General features: G+C 47.8%; 1 protein-coding gene across 1 annotated transcript in view; it reads right to left on the bottom strand.

Annotated features, from left to right (window-relative positions):
• The window catches only part of TIMP3 (TIMP metallopeptidase inhibitor 3), a 58,871-nt gene that overhangs the window by 9,154 nt on the left and 33,524 nt on the right, over positions 1-16,193 (bottom strand). The window contains exon 2 of the mRNA XM_040234803.1: positions 3,825-3,907. Within this exon, the coding sequence (XP_040090737.1) occupies positions 3,825-3,907 (83 nt within the window). The remainder of the gene's footprint in view (positions 1-3,824; positions 3,908-16,193) is intronic.

The following is a 16,193-nucleotide window of genomic DNA, read 5'->3' on the forward strand; positions in this document are numbered from 1 at the left end:
CATTTAAACTCACGCTGGTTCTTACAAGCAGTCGCATTTCAGAGGCAGTAGAAACCTGCCTGACGTACCAAGTGCATGGATTTTCTCTCACAGATCAGGCTGTCTAGCTGGGGAGGCAGAGCACAGGAGAACAGAGTCACAGGCATTGGGCTGTGGAGGGGCTCCCCCTCCCTGTGGGCTGGCCGGAGGGAGCGGGAGAGCAGGGAGGGGGTGGCCAGAAAGGCTTCCAGCTGCAGCTTCAAAGGCGAGATGCTGCCATTGCTCATTTTGATTAGACAAAGCCCCGAAGGAAGGAAGTTCTGGGGGCCAGGCAATCCGATTGTCCACCAGATCTGTCCTCCCCAGGGTCAGGACATGCACAGCACATGACCAGCGGGCCTTCCCATGGGACTTTCCCCGAGACCAGCTGGGACATCATGTCCCCCACATGCTGTCCCCTGTATCCAGTCTGAGAGCGGGTTTCCTTGGCATAAACTATAGCCACAGCAAAGCAGATGCTTTCTCATAGTCCTGATGAGAGATAAGGTCCCCAAAGATTAGAACATCCAATTCTGGAAACTTCCACCTTTGCTCTGCAGCCCAGCACCCCAGCCCCAGCTAATCTCCAAGTTCGAGTTTGCAATAAGCTGCCTCAACATTCTAACACCCTCCCTGTCTCTCCTCTGTACACTTAAGATATACCTGAGAGGGTGACTGGAGGCTCCAGAATTAGCATATTGGAGGGGGTCTGCCTGCCTTTCATCTGGTGAGAAATTTGGGGGTGAGAGGTTGGGAACTCAGAAAAGAGAGAGGTCAGATAAGGCAGCTCAGATTCTCACGTCTCCTGAGTTCCTTTAGCCGTGCTTTAAGGGAGTCCTTGCTTTCCCCAGCTGACTCTCTGGTAGACTCTAATCCTCTAGAACAAAGCGCCCAGGGATCAGTGCCAAAACTCCTGCAGGCTCCCCTCTCAGGCCTCTTCCCCTTTCTTCCTACAAAGATTTTTTCCATACACTCTTTGCAAGTGAAGAGCTACACTGCTGGATGACAAATCCACAAACCCAAGCTAACCTCCTTTTGTTTCCTAGGGGAATTATATACAAATGGCGTGTTGGGAGGTGGGAAGCCCCCAAAGTGGGCAGGAAGGGTGAATCAGCCTGCTGTTCTGTAATCTCCTTGTAGGCAAAAACTCTAATTTCACTCTAGTCACCAGTTTCTAACTAAATGATCTTGACTGTTGAATAACCTTTCAAGTCTCACCTGTAAAACAGAGGATAATGTTTATCTGTTTCATCGAGTTGTTGTGAGGACTGACCCATGCAAAGGCTTATCAGGATGCATGGTACATAGTAAATGTTCATTCATTGTTACTTGTATGGAGCCTTGTGTTCATTATAACAATTATCTTTGTATCCTCAGCTCAGAAAAGCACAGTGCAAAGCACAAGAGAGGGCAGGGAGGAAGAGAAAGGAAGTGAGAGAGGGGAGGAAGGCCTACTCCTGCTCCCCTGCTCCACACCTTCTCAGACCAGCCGACCAGTACCTGGAGACCAGCAGAATCCAGTAGCCTCTCTGGATAGGAGGGCAATGACCAGTTCTATGGCTTATCTAATAGTGGGCTGGTAGCAGGGGCAGAGCTAACAATGGTACTAGATGGTGGTTGATGATCGAAGTAGGATTTCAGGGAGATTTGGGGAGTCGTGTAAAGAACACCCAGGGTTGGGAAGGAGTCCTGACACCTCAGCTTGGGAACTAGATTTGCCTTTAATGAAATGTGTGATTCTGGGCAACTCATTTCCCTTTGAGCCTCTGTCACAAGTAAGACAGGGAATTTTATTTTCTAACGCCCAGCACTCTGATCCATGGACCTGGGTGAAAGATGGTGAATGAGCAACGTAAGACCAGCATCTTGGGAATGGGTATGTCTTCTCTGAAGCAGATAGGTGAGCAAGTGTCATCTGGCCTCTAAATGATGCCCTGCGGCAGTTCTTACCCCAGTGAGGCAGGAACGGGACATTGTGCTCACAGCAAGGTCTCTGGTGACCCTGGCATCCAGGCCCTGAAGGAAGGAGAGGAGCTGGGCAAGCTTAGGAACTGCTGCCCCCAGCTCTTCCTCTCCCAGCACTCTGCTAGCCACAGAGAGTCTCTCACAATGTGAAGGGCTGTTTCAGAGCAGACAGGGATGCATCTTCTGAACCTCTGCCTTTGTCTAATCTGCTTTTGCATCTGCTTGCCAGCTGCCAGTGGTTACACAGTGGGTTTTTAGGTTGTTACTGCTCTTGTTGGTTCCCCCTCCACCCACTCTTCTTTACCCATGGCTGTCTGAAGACATAAGCTGGTCCCATGACCAAGCTTGGGCAGCCAAGGGCAGCTGGCCAGGGCTGACTCTGGACATTACATAACCAGAAGGCTGTGGATGTTTCCAAAATTGAATCCAAAGCAACAGGTTCCGCAAACTCAGTACATCTAACCTCGGGCTTCAGGACGCAGGAATTATGAGGCCTGGAGGTCTGCCTCCAAGATGGCTGGGTACCACCCATGGCTGTGTCTCTCCCTACTTCTCAATCCTACCCACGAATTGTTTCCTGTGCAGGGTTTCAGGCCAGTGGGTCTCACCCTCATTCCCTCATTATATGGACAAGCATTTACTGAGTCCCTGTTGGTCCCATTCTAATTGCTGGGAATGCAGAAATGAGCACTGAGTTGCACCCAGGCTGGCAGTCCACTGGGACCTGGGCACACCCCATCTCAAACTCCTGATCTGCCATGCACATGTCTGCTCTCTCGCCTGACTATAGTTCCTAAACATAGGGACCACATCTCCCTTGTGGCCTCCAGAGTTCCTGGCACAGAGTGCTGCATGCAAGGAGGTGCTTACAAAGTGAGGGGGAGGGATGATGGGCCAGCTGCCAAGCTATTCAGGGTAGAGCCCCAGTCCTCTGTGCTAAGGCACCCAAACTAGCTCCTGCTTAGAAGCAACACAGTCCATGTCCCAGGGCACTTAGAATCCTGAAATGCCTGAGCCAGGAGGCTCTTAGGCGTGCTCAGCCCAGCCCCACACTGTTAACAGATGGCAAAACTGAGCCCAGGAAAGGGGACGGTTCTAATGCAAGTAAGCTGAGACAAGAGGCCGGCTCCCTAGGTTTCGAATCTGATTTGCTTTTCCTGAAGGTATGCTTCCTGAATGTGTTCCCTAATGTTAATGTGCTCACAAATATGCTCAGTTATATGAATATGCTTAGTAGATGATGCTAACTACTGGGATATGAGAAGACAGTTAGACCCAGGAAAGTAGGGTTGCAGCTCCTACTTTGACTTGAGGTTCCTGTGATATAAGTTCAATGTAAAGTTTTGAGAGGTCAAACCTAGGTTGTAACCTTAGTGACTGCATAAAAGTAGGCATTGTTTAATCCTAAAAAGTCAAACCTCAGAAGAGCCGGTAGAGACCATCTAGTCAACATTCCTACCTGCCCCCATTTTATAGATAGAAAGACTGAGGCCCATGGAGGGGCAGTGACTTAGCCAATAGCCCATAGTAACTAGATAACAGGACTGTCTGCTCTCTGGTTTCAGAGCCCAGCTTCTTAACCGCTGCCTCTGAGGGACTCCACCTGCCCTGGCTCTGGGATGAAACGGCCACCACCACCACCACCCCCCTTCCCTTTCTGCTGCCTCATCTACGCCCTGTCCTGCCAGGTAGAGGGGCTATGGCTGGGGCTCAGACACCAAGTAAACACACACTCTAAGTCCAATTCCACTTGCCTCCACTGGCCAAGACTCTCTGACAGAAACCTTGACCCCTGCCCGCCCCCAAACCCTCCTGGAGCCTGGGACTGGGCTATCACTCACCTTCATCTGCTTGATGGTGTAGACCAGCGTGCCAAAGGGCCCCTCCTTCACCAGTTTCTTCCCTACCACCTTGGCCCGGATCACTGGAGAAAAATGCAAGACAAACAGGGAGGTTAGGGAGGCCTGAATCATATGAGGGACCACATCTCAGAGCAGGCATCTACCTGTCTGTGTGCCTGGAATTGCTTTCTTAGTAATAGTGAGGCAACTGGAATAGATGATTGTGTTTATAAGAGCAAGAATTCAGATAAGAAACCCTGGGATTGGCGGAGTAGGGGGCAGGGAGAAGTGGAAGAGAAAAGGGAAGCAGATATCTTTGGAGCTAATTTCCCTAAATGTTCATAATTGCTGTCCAGAAATTTCTAGGCTGCCGTCACCCCTGAAGGAGTGACTCTATGGTTTCACCATAATCCACAATCTTCTCCTGTCAGTGCTTCCTGCCCTCTCTTCATGCACCTCTGATAATCCTGTGGTCTCTCAGACCCCTTTCTGAGCTCTTCCTCATTTGGGATTTGCGTTGCCTACGTTTTGCCACATCCTGGTACATCCACAGGGTTGTGACACACCCCAGTTTCCCTCCGTGACCCCGTTGGTACTGTGATAGGGGCCTTGGTACCCAGCAGTTAGATGGTATGGGATGCAATAGAGAGCAGCTCAGTGAGGGTGTGGTAGAGGAAGAAGCAGTTGGGAGCAGGGGCTTAGGAGCCAACTGAACTTTCCCAATCCCAGCCCTGTTCTTTATGGTTATTATGATTGTGGACAAGTAACTTTGTTTCTGGCTTCCAACTTCTTCTATAAAACAGGATAATAATGTTACCAGTTACCTGAATTGATTAGGCAAGTAATGCATGTGAAACTCTTGGCACTATATCTCGGACAGAGTGTATATTAGGTAAATGTTATTACTATCATCATCATTATCATCATCATTGGCAAAATGAAATAGGCTGACCATGGAAGGATTGTTACTAGGAAAAAAATAGCTCCCATTTATCACACACCTACTATGTGCAAAAGTACATTTTACTTATTTACTCTTCACAACTGCCTTACAAGGTCAGTATTAACATCCACATTCCACAGATACAGAAACTGAGAGAAATGTAACCATTTCTTCTTTCTGAACCTCAATTTTCTTATCTGTAAAGAGAATGTACCACCTATGTCAGGGAATGAGGATTGGGAATTGGAATGAGGATTAAATAAAACATCTCATGAAATTTCTTATTATAACATCTGGTTGAAGGGAGTTGCTCAGCAAATATTAGTTGATTATGAATATAAAAAGAATTAGATCCAGTATGACAAAGACTTTAAGAGAGGCATTTACTATATGCAGTAAGAACACAGAAGAAAGGGATTGTCCTGGAGATTATAAGAGGCTTCTTTTTCTATAGTATGTGAAGAAGCACCCAACAGTTGTCTTCAAATAGAGCTTAAAGACGGAACTTGGAAACTGCAAAGAAGTTGCATTCATTGACTCAGCCAAAGAAAAAATTGTCTAATAATGAGAACTAGCAACAAAGTCAGGGAGATCGAGGTGATACCATCATAGGGGCAGAGAGTGTCTCCATCAAAGGGAGCTGGATTCTCTCATTGAGTAAGCTGCTCAGTTATGTTTGACTCTGTGCAACCCCACAGACTGTAGCCTGTCAGGCCCCTCCGTCCATGGGATTTTCCAGGCAAGAATACTGGAGTGGGTTGCCATTTCCTGCTCCAAGGGATCTTCCTGACCCAGGGATCGAACCTGTGTCTCCTGCATTGCAGGCAGACTCTTTACCGTCTGAGCTACTAGCGAAAGACCTTAACCAGAATGGAATGGATTTTGCATTTATAGTGGCAATGTTTGAATTACAGATTGAACTCTCAGTCCTAGGATCTTATCACTCTTTTTACCTCAGGTTGCATTTAGCCCAGAAAAGAATAGATGCTCAATAAATGTTTGTCAAATAGGTTACCCATTACACACACACAGACACGCACACACACACACGTACGCACGCACATACACACACACACACACACACACACACACACACACACCTGCCTATTCTGGTAAATCTGTTATCCTTCCCCATTTTGGATGTCCCACTGTGTTTCTCAGTTCATTGTCTATTGCCCTACTCCAGCTGAGTCCTATCCTGTTTCTCCCCAGATGAGCTTAGAATCTACTCTCCTAGTCAGACATAAAGTCAAGCCCCAGATGAATCAAGGGCCCCTCCAAACTTCAGCTGCCAGGGATGGCAAAACATGGAACCTATTGGCAAGTTTAGCAATTTAGGCAAGGCAGCTCGGTGTGAAAGAGACAAGTGATTGTTTCCAAGTCTGCTGTAAAAAAAGAGAGCTTGGAGAGATCCCAGGCCAAGCTCCCTAAAGATTCTGCCTCCACCTTTGTGTCCAATTTTGAAACAGCATCCTTGGCAGGAAGCCATCCTCCCAGAGGCCCCAGGGACTATTTCCTCTACATTAACTCCCACAGGCAGGTTGTAACAGCTTAACTGTTGGGCACAAGGCATCTTTGCCAGGACTTTCCTATTGATTCTTCCTGAATTAATTTGGCTCCATCTTCTGTTGCTTCATTAATACAGAAGGTAAACGAAGGAGTGAGTCCTTGGCTTGGGAAGGAAAAAAGCGGAAGGGATTCCTTTAAATAGTAACGTCTACGCTTTCCTGGCTCCAAAATGGCTTGCCTTCGTTTAGACATAACATGTCATGAGCAGCACTCTTCTATAAAGCTCACTACTTCTGGAAGCTTCTGCATGCACAGGGAGCCAGTTCCTTCCCTTACCCTGAAATGGTCCGAGCTTAGAATCTTTCATCTGAGAATAGTTCAGGGGAAAGTAAGTTTCTGTAATCGGGAAGCTACATTTGAGTTGGAGCTCCATTATGTACAGCCTCAGGCAAATTCTTGTATCCCCAGAGCTCCTTCTTCCTAAATCTCTCTGACTGTCTTGGCCCAGTGCCCCTCACGTGGCTTCTAAGTGATGTACTTATTACTACTGAAGAGCAGCATGACATAATATTTAAGAGCGTGGTCTCTGGAACCTGACTGCCTGGGTCTGAATCCCAGCCCTGATGCTGTGTGACCTTAGGAAAGTTACTAAGCCTCTCTGTGCCTTTGTTTCCTAATCTGTGACAATATCTCATAAAGTTGCTATGAAGGTTAAGTAGTACAAACACCAAGGACAGTGTGTGGCTCATCCCAAACCCTATGTGTTTGCCGTCACTATTATTAGTATTTCTGCCACTACCATGACTTCTGTTATGTGACCATCCTGAGCATCTTTAGGCTTCTAACATGCACTAAGGCCTCCTTAGCTTACAGTGGGTCTCACCCACTGTGAGGCTTCTCCTTAGGATGAGGAGAAAGACAAGCTCATCAAAATACTCTAGTCTTAGAAAATTTCATTGAGAGGTGGGGGGACAGACATTAACCGGTCAGAACAAACTTACAAGGTGTTTTTAAGCCTGGGGCACCCACTCTATCACAGGTGCCTATCTCATCTCATCATCCATATGTAACCCAAGAGGGACCTGCCAGGACCAAACAAGATCCCATGGTCCTGGTCCAGAAAGACTGAGGCAGGGATGACCCAGCACAGAGGCCACACCAAGTGTTTTCCATACAAAAACAAAATTGCATTAAACTGAACTGAAATAACATTCTGCTCTCACAAATAGATCTGCAAAGTCTGTCCAAAGTAAAATCACTGGCCAACCCCAAATCTGCCTATTCGGTTGGTGAATTAATATGTCTTTATTTGCTTCGGTTTTTCCTCTGCAATTCAAATTGTGTGCTATTTTGTACTTTCCTGTTTGGCAATCAGGATGCCCCCAAGGCATTTGCTGGCCCGGGGACCAGAGTGGACAGGGAGGTGCAGGGAGGTCACGGTTCAGCAACAACAGAAAACAGTTTCCAAACTTGAAGTTGGCAGCAGGTCTGACCGTTCCCACCACCTTAATGTGGCTTCTGCACAGATGGGCTTGGCTGGACACAGGCCTTCTTTATTCTCCTCCCTGCTGGCAGCAGCCCCCGCGTTGTCTCCCCAGTGTCCTCCAGCAGCTGAACCTACATGGGCGTGAACTGGATAGGCATCCGGGAAAATGGGCTGGGTACTGTGGAGGTGACAGCAAGAAATAGAAGTCCCATTTCCCACCTCCAGCAAGTACCTTCTAGCAGGAAGACAACGTTAAAATTTCATGGCTAGCACCAGTCAGAGAAGTGGGAGTGAGGTGTAGCCTGAAATCTCAGTCTTGGGGGCCTTTTACACTCCTGGGTTTCTGAGTATATGGAGTTCAAAAGAAATAATTTAAAAGCAGATAAGAAATTGACCAGGCTATATGTACTTATACCATTGGCATATAGATATTTAAATGTATGTGCTTGTGAGTGCTTAGTCTCTTTGCAACCGTATGGACTATAGCCACCGCTCCTCTGTCCATGGGATTTTCAGGCAAGAATACTAGAGTGGGTTGCCACCATTTCCTGCTCCAGGAGATCTTCCTGACCCAGGAATCAAACTCGTGTCTCTTGTGTCTCCTGCATTGTCGGTGGATTCTTTTATCCACTGAGCCATTGGGGAAGGCCAAATGTATGTGGGGCCCTCATGAATATACCATACATCTTAGGATCCAGGTACAAACATGTATCTCTATAGAATTATCTTTATTCCCTTTAAATACTTTTTTTTATTTATTGGGGAAGGAATAATAAGCGCTTACAAAAACAAGTAAAACAAGGCACATCCCTTCCAGAAATAATTGTATGCTGCCTGCCCCCACCCATCCATGGTAATATAGACCACAAGCAGCATAAATTTTAAATGAAAACCAATTTTGATGCCAACAGGGTTCTGCTTCCAACGCAGCTTGCTGGTGTGTCCCGAAAGTGCACATCTGCTGTTCATCAGCATATTGAGATTCAGAAAGGGGCTATGAGCTGGCTCTACCTCCTGTCCTCTCCTTCCACCTCCTATCCAACCATCTTCAATCAAATCCAGACCTTTCTGCTCCAAACTGTTTGGAATTTGACTAAGTTTGAGAGCAAAGGATCCCTTACCTGAATTAATATATATCAAGGGAAGACCTTAGATTCTGCCTATCTTTTAGTATCCTGTCAAGAGCAGTACAGAGCCTCTCTGTGATGTAGGAGTTGATTCAGCCATCTCGTGGTCTAGTGGGTGAGATACTACCTCTCTCTCTCTCTCACACACACACACACACACACACACACACGCACACACACAATCTGTGACACACACACACACACTCTGCCCCCATACCTGTCTCTCAAAGGCCCTTTTGCTGGCTTAATGTACAGTCTTTAGGACAACAGCGAGAATAACTAAGGCACATCTGGCCAGAAGACAGAATGAACTTCTGCAAAAGCAGAAATCACTATTAATGTCGATCCCAGAGAAGGGCTGTCCTGACAGCAGCAGGCAGGATCTAGGTAGGTACAAAAGCCTGGTCCCTGGGATCACCCATCTCTTGGGTCTGGACTTAAAGGAAGAGAGGGGTCTGGGAGTTTTAAAATGATGCCCACTCCCATGGAAGCAGTCTAGAAATCAGGAAGGGATGTCTGCAGTCCAGCTTGTCTAATGGTCACCTCATGTTTATTTGCCAGTTGTCATTCTCAACAGGGTAACAAAGGAAAGGTCCTTTCTGAGGTCAGAGTACTCACAATAAAGGCAATAAACAAGAGATTCTGTAGCCCATCTGGCTCAGCCACTGAGCAATTCTTGCTTCCTATGCATCGTGGACAGCCTGCATTTCAGCCTCTGCAAGTAGGGCAGCATCAGGCTCTCTCACTTCTCCGGCTGCCTTTTCACTAATTAACCATGAGTTCCTTGCCTTTCTTTGCATCACGTCAGTAAGTCTAGGGAAGAGGGAAGGAACTAGAATGCATTGGTGACAACTACCACACATGGAACCCCTCTGATGTGCCAAGCAGTGTGTACATGTTATCTCACTCTATCCTCATGGCAACCCTATGAGGTGACTATTATGGTCCCCATCTTCCAACTATGGAAAAGAAAATCAGATACCCTGAGAACAGTTTTGCGTCCCAGTGGGGGGAAAAATTGGTAGGCCCCCAAGAAAGCAGACTGGCTCCAAACTTTTCCACGAGATTTATACTGACTGCACAAGAGTCCGTACTTTTTCTGCACCTCCTCCCCCTGCCACTGTCAGTGCTGCTAAGAATCAGAGAAGAAGACTGTCTCTAGGAGGAGGGACCCCTTTATAATCCCCTCTGACCCCCACATCCTCTGACTACCCACTTCCCTTTCCAATCACTGACACACATGTCCTCAGATTAGTAACAGGAATCCACAAGTAATCACCATCAGCAAGATAACAGAGTATCATCTGTTTAGCACCCTGTGCTCCCCAGCAAGGCTTTCAGGGAACAAGAAAAAAAAAATTAATAACCACAAAACCTAATGATCCATGAGGTTTCTCACAACACTATGAGCCTGAGGTTAATCAGAGTGATTCATTAGGTGAGGCAATGCACATGTAAAGAGGCACTTTGTAACCCTGGAGCTAAACAGATGATATATGGCCGTGTTTCTGGTGAAGAGTGCTTGTAGATTCTCAGATGTACTAACCAGAGGGAGACAACCAGGGACCCAAAAGATTCCTATAATTCAGCCTTTCCTCATCTACTGAGGGTCTTTAGCATCCACCTCCCGTGGCCTTTTCAAGCACCTCTTCAATTATCTGCTGCCTCTTTGGGGACACTTTGATAACACTTTGATGATGTCCATGTTTGAGGAAAGGGCCTTAGAAATTAAGGGTGGGAGGCAGAGGCCTACAGGGTCCACCCTAACTGAATCCTTCTGGTTCCCAGTCTGTTTGTCATGGCCACCCCAAGCCCCAAAAGCCCCTCTGGAAAAACTCAGAAGCTGAAAGGTCAGATCAGGAAAGCTCTATGGAAGTGACCACGATACAGTGGAATGAACATGCACAGAGCACATGGCACCTGAATGAGGTCATTGCCCTATCTCTGTGTGACCTTGGGCAGGACACTTCCTATCCAAGCTTTTACCTTGGTGTGATGATTACCAAGCTCAAAAGGTTCTTATGATGACCTCATGCCCCTCCCCCACTCTACCAAAACTGCTCTCACCCATGACCTCCATGGTACTCAGTCCAGTCAGCAGAGGGTTCACCATCCTCTCACTCACATGCAGCCTGTGCTATTCATACCAGCTGTACAGCTGACAGCGCCCACATTTTTGCATCCTCCAACCCAGAACTCCCATGACCTTTGACTTACATATCCAAGAGTCTACATTTATATACCTGGAAATCTAAGACAATATCTCAAATTCATCCCATCCAAAGCTGAGCTCCTGTTAACAGCCCTCACCCACACTTCGGCCTCCCATCGGCTTCCCCATCTCAGGAAATGGCAACTGGCTCCATACCAGCATACCACCTCCTTCCTACTTTCCTTCACACCAAACAAGCCACCCTTTCCAGGCCTTTGCCTCTGCAGAGCTGCTGCTGGAGCGCTTTTCCTTCAGTAGCCACATGACCCCCTCCTTCACCTGGTCAGGAGGCCTCCCCTGACCCCCTACATCCCTCCCCCAGGCATTCCCTATATCTGCTGGCCAGCCTTACTGTGCTCAACACACTAGCCCCCATCTGCCGTATTATAGAGACCTTGTGTGTTCCTTGATTGTCTCTCCCCACTAGAATGTAAGCCTCATGAGCAAGCAGGGTCTTTGTTCTATAACTACTGTAACCCAAGCAACCAGAAGAGAGCCTGGCAGATAGCAGGCCCCCAATATATATTTGCTGAGCACATGAAGCTAAAAGTGCCACCCACATGGAGGACAATTTGGAGGAAAAAAAAAAAAAAAAAGCTCCTCTGAGCAAGTTCTGGCAAATGACCAAGTCTTTCTGAGACTTATTCTATCAAAAGGGGCTAATGGCAGGCCCCAGTTCACAGGGTCAGATAAACATCTGTCCAGTGATAGTTTATGGTACTAAGTTCACAGGGATCTGGAGATAAATGAAGGCCTGGAGGAACTTGGAACAGTTACTGTGAACTATGAAAGACAGGAAAGGAAACAAGTGAATGATATTCAAACCTGGCAGACACAGCCACTATGCCACAAAGAGGGGCAAGGCCTGTCCCAGGGAAGGGTGTCAGGAGGTCCCTAGAGGTGGCATCTGATTTGGGTCTTAGCTCATTTCCTGGTGAAGAGACTCAGTTTGCTTCATCTGAATCCAGAGGAAGTATAATAGAAACCTGGACCAGACTTGGTGGGGAGAGCCTAAGGAAAACAGCTGGGAGTCAGCAGAGTCCCACCTTTCCAGGAAGAAGGCCCTGGAGAACTTGAGGGGTGTGGGCAAGCTGGGCAGGCTATGTGGAAAAGAATGCTCCTCAGAGAGGTCTCACAAATAGGCTTTTCCTGCATCCTGTCCTGCCCCCGCCGAGGGCACTTCTGTCTGTTTCAAAGACCCTTTTTGTTGATGTCAAAGCCAAGGCCAGACTGTTAAGATGCACTCCCAAACAAGATAGGGAGTCTCCAGTTCAAAGCCTGTCCTGACTAACTCTTTCCTTTAAGTAAAAATATTAATCTTGGTTTTATTTAAGCAGGTTTTTTTTTTTTTTTTTGGCAAGAAATAAACCCCTGCAGCTAAAAATAAACCCGAATACACACACACACACTCAGAAAAATCTGGAGGGCTGCAAATCATTTCAACCCAAGTTTCCATCTCAGGGAAAGCTATTAAAACCCAGAGGATATTAAAACCTCTTTCTGCATAGACTCTTGTTTCTCAGTGCCTGCCTGTGTCCTGAGGTCCGCCCCCCCACCCCCGCCAGCAAGGCTGTCCTGGGGATGCCCTGTCCTGGGACTCTTGGCAAGGGGCGGAGGGGGCTGGCAGGGTCCTTGCTCTCCTCACCTTGTAAGCACTGGATTTCTGCATGAGCAGGCCAGGAAACACAAAGGGGCCCCTGCTGACGTCTGTTGTATGTGAGATGAAGGGGCCAGAGGAGGGAGGAAAGGAACACAGTCCCAGAAAGGTCAAGTTCCCTGGAATTTAGAAGTTATTGAAAAGGGAACACAAACAAAATCTGCATCTCACTCCTGCTTTCGTGTTTCAAATGGTGACCTCAATTTTAAACTTCTAAAAGGCAAAATTTAAGAGTCACTACCTGGGCACATGCCTAGACGTATTAATACATGTCATTTCTAATCCAACTACTTGTAAAGTCAGCTACTCTCAATTTCTTCTAATGGCAATGGCCACCTTGGGGGAAAGATAAGGATCATTTGGCCCAGGAAGAGCAAAGTCCCAGGACTGGCTGGTCCTTGAATTCAGGGCTGACTCACCTGGGACTTGATGACCAACTCTGAAGGGAGATGCTGTTTGTGTGATCTGGGTTTTCTAGGAGACCAGTAAGGCAGCTGCCCTGAAGTCCTCACCAAGCACAATTAGAGTCACAGAGGCTTTTGCTCTGAGAATGCGATCAGGAAAGGAGTATCAATATCCCAAAGCACAGAAAGTGGGAAAGGTTGATCCTTCACCCACAGCACGCCCTCATTCTCCCAAGAAAACATAGCAGCAACAATCCCATCCTAAGGCTCCCTGGTTTCCCAGCATTGACAGGATTATTTTGAGGAGCTCAACAATGTATATACTGCTTCCAGAGCTGGGACCCTACCTCAAGATCTGCCCTCCATAGCCTCCATCACCCCCATTGTATTTGCCCCACTACACTGGCCTGTCCTGTAATGCCCCTTGTCTCTGTGAGGATGACTTTCTCCCTGGGCATCTGTCCACACAATCTTTCTTCCTGCACAACCCACCCAGGTGAAATGCCACCTCCTCCTGGAAGCCTTCTGTCCATCCCAGGCCATACCAGTCCCTCTTGTCTTCTGCTTAGCTTCTTTTCTTCCCATACAGATTTCCTGATAATCAGTTTCTTGGTGCTCACTGGCCTGCATTATTAAACAGTGGGGGCTGCATCTGGGGCTCCAGCACCAAGTACAGTGCCTAGAATGTGGCAAGGGTCCCCTAAGAATGTTTGTTGAATGAAGGAATGGATGACACTGCAGGAGGGAATCAAAGGTAATACAATAAGGGGAGATGAGGATGGTCCAGAGTCCCTAAGGGTCACCCAGACAAGAAGAGGGGTGCAGGAAAAGTGTGATCCAAGAAGCCAGAATGAGACTCTGATCCCAAAATATTGAAGATTCACATCTGAAGAGGTGAGTCACAGGGTCCTGATACAGGAGACACTGGTTAACACGTCTCTGGAGAGGGTCAGCACCCAAACTCCACCCACAGATGACAAACCCAAGGCCTGGCATCCTAATGGAGGTCCTCCTCCTTTGTCCCCCTTCTCTCCTCTTCCTCCTCTTCCTTTATCATGAATGATTGGAATTAATTCATTCACTCATGCTATTCATTCAGATGTATTTGAGGGACTGCATACCTCGGGTCCTGTGCTGTGCCTGGGGTTCTGCAGTCAGCAGAGAGAGGAAGCCCCTATGTCACGGAAGCTTACTTCTATCTTGTGAGATGAGAAGCCTGGTGGTCCTAGTCAGAGAGCCATGGGGGCGTGCAGCAGACACACCCGGCCAAGCGAGGCATACTTTCCCTGCTCGGGGTGCCGACAGTCCCCTTCTGACCATGCTTTGCAGAGCAAGAGCCTCAGTGATTCTAATCATGCTTGGTGAACACTTCGAGGTAGTTGACTCACTGGCCTCCTAGAAACCCAGATCACACTAGCACCATCTCCCTTTGAAGATAGTTCTCACTCCCCAAGTGAGTCAGCCTTGAATCCAGCCCTGGTGGTGCTATGAATATGTCTGGGGAAGGCATCCTGCCTGAGCTGGGATCTAAGAAATCACCACAAGTCAGCCAAGAGAAAGAAAAGGAAAAGGTCTTCAGGTAGAAGTGGAGCCAGAGGCAAAGGCCTGGAGGCAGGAGAGCCCAGCCCATTAGAGTGACAGAAAGCAGAGTGTGAGACAAGGGGCAGGGGACAGTGAAATCCAAGAGGTAGGCAGGGATGCTTGGCTTGTGGGGGAGGGGAGCCTTGTTCCAGTACATGGCAATGTCATTTCTCAGATGGGTTTTCACTCTTTGAGGGCAGTAATGAAGACGTATTACTTTGTCCTGCCAACAGACCTCATGATAACATGGGCCTAAATGAGTAGGTGCCAGAAGCCTCAAGAAAGACCTAGAAACAAGACCAAGCCTTGCTTGCCCCACTAAGCATCAGACTCACAAGTGAGCCCATTCCAGTTCACATCCTATCTGTGATCTTCAAAGTTAAAATTTAATGAATCTGTCTGCCCCACACCCTCCTTTCCAGCCCATTAACCTCTTCCGGGAGTTTTCCAGGGTGTTTTGTCAGGCTCAGCTCCAGTGTGTCCCAGAGTCCAGAATGCACACCAGCCTCTGGAAGGTTCTATCCCACTCAGTTCAGAGGTGCTGACCTGCTCACTGTCATGCAGGCACATGGGTGAGGGGTGCACAGAACACCCCTCACCCACCAAGTACTCCAGCCCTCCCCAGGGGCCCATGGGAAACTTTATCCCACACAAGAGGCTACCAGAATAGCAGCCTGGTCTTCAACTATGGCCCCTTTGAAGCAATGCCCAGAAAAATACCGTGCCGACGAATGGTTCTCAGAACTTGGAGCTCTCAGGTCAGGTCACTTTGTGAGACCAGAACAGCTGGCAACATCTCAGGAGTTGTCTACAGTATTTATCTTACTTTCCTACTAATTGGGATGTGTTTGCCAGGAGAACTGGGCGACTCCAGGATAGGTCCTGGAGCAAGAAAGCCAAGGGACCGCCCTTGTTTGCACACTAGACCTGCAGATGGCTCTTTGCAGACAGCGAATCTGCCCCCAAAATGCATCAGAGGTGGGTAGAAGACTTTGTTGTGGTTTCAACAAACAGCACTGTCTGCTCTCTACTCCATCTCTGGGGACTATACAGCACAGATGCCGAGAAGACCCTGGTGCTTTTATACCTTACTCGTTGAGTAGCTTGTAAAACAGTCAAGGCTTCTCCCTCCTCTCTTCAGCTTCCCTAACTTCAGCCAGAAAGATTGTGGACCCAAATGGACACAGCTTGGAGGGTGGCACTGAAAGCAGGTGTACCCTTGCCCCAGTTCACTCAGAATCTTTCTTCCGCACCCTCAGCTCACCTCAGAACCCAGAGGGAAGACCCTCAGACCAAAACAGGTGTGAGAACGACTAGGCTATACCTCGTCATGCTCCAAGACAATGACCGGGGACAGCAAAAGCAGAGGGAATAGAAAAATGGCTAGAGATAAGGTCTAAGTGCCTTTTAAGGAGGCCAATCTCAGTTTTAAGAAGAGTTAAGTAGAGAA

The sequence above is a fragment of the Oryx dammah genome, unplaced genomic scaffold (genome assembly GCF_014754425.2).
Source record: "Oryx dammah isolate SB20612 unplaced genomic scaffold, SCBI_Odam_1.1 HiC_scaffold_29, whole genome shotgun sequence".
Lineage (NCBI taxonomy): Eukaryota > Metazoa > Chordata > Mammalia > Artiodactyla > Bovidae > Oryx > Oryx dammah.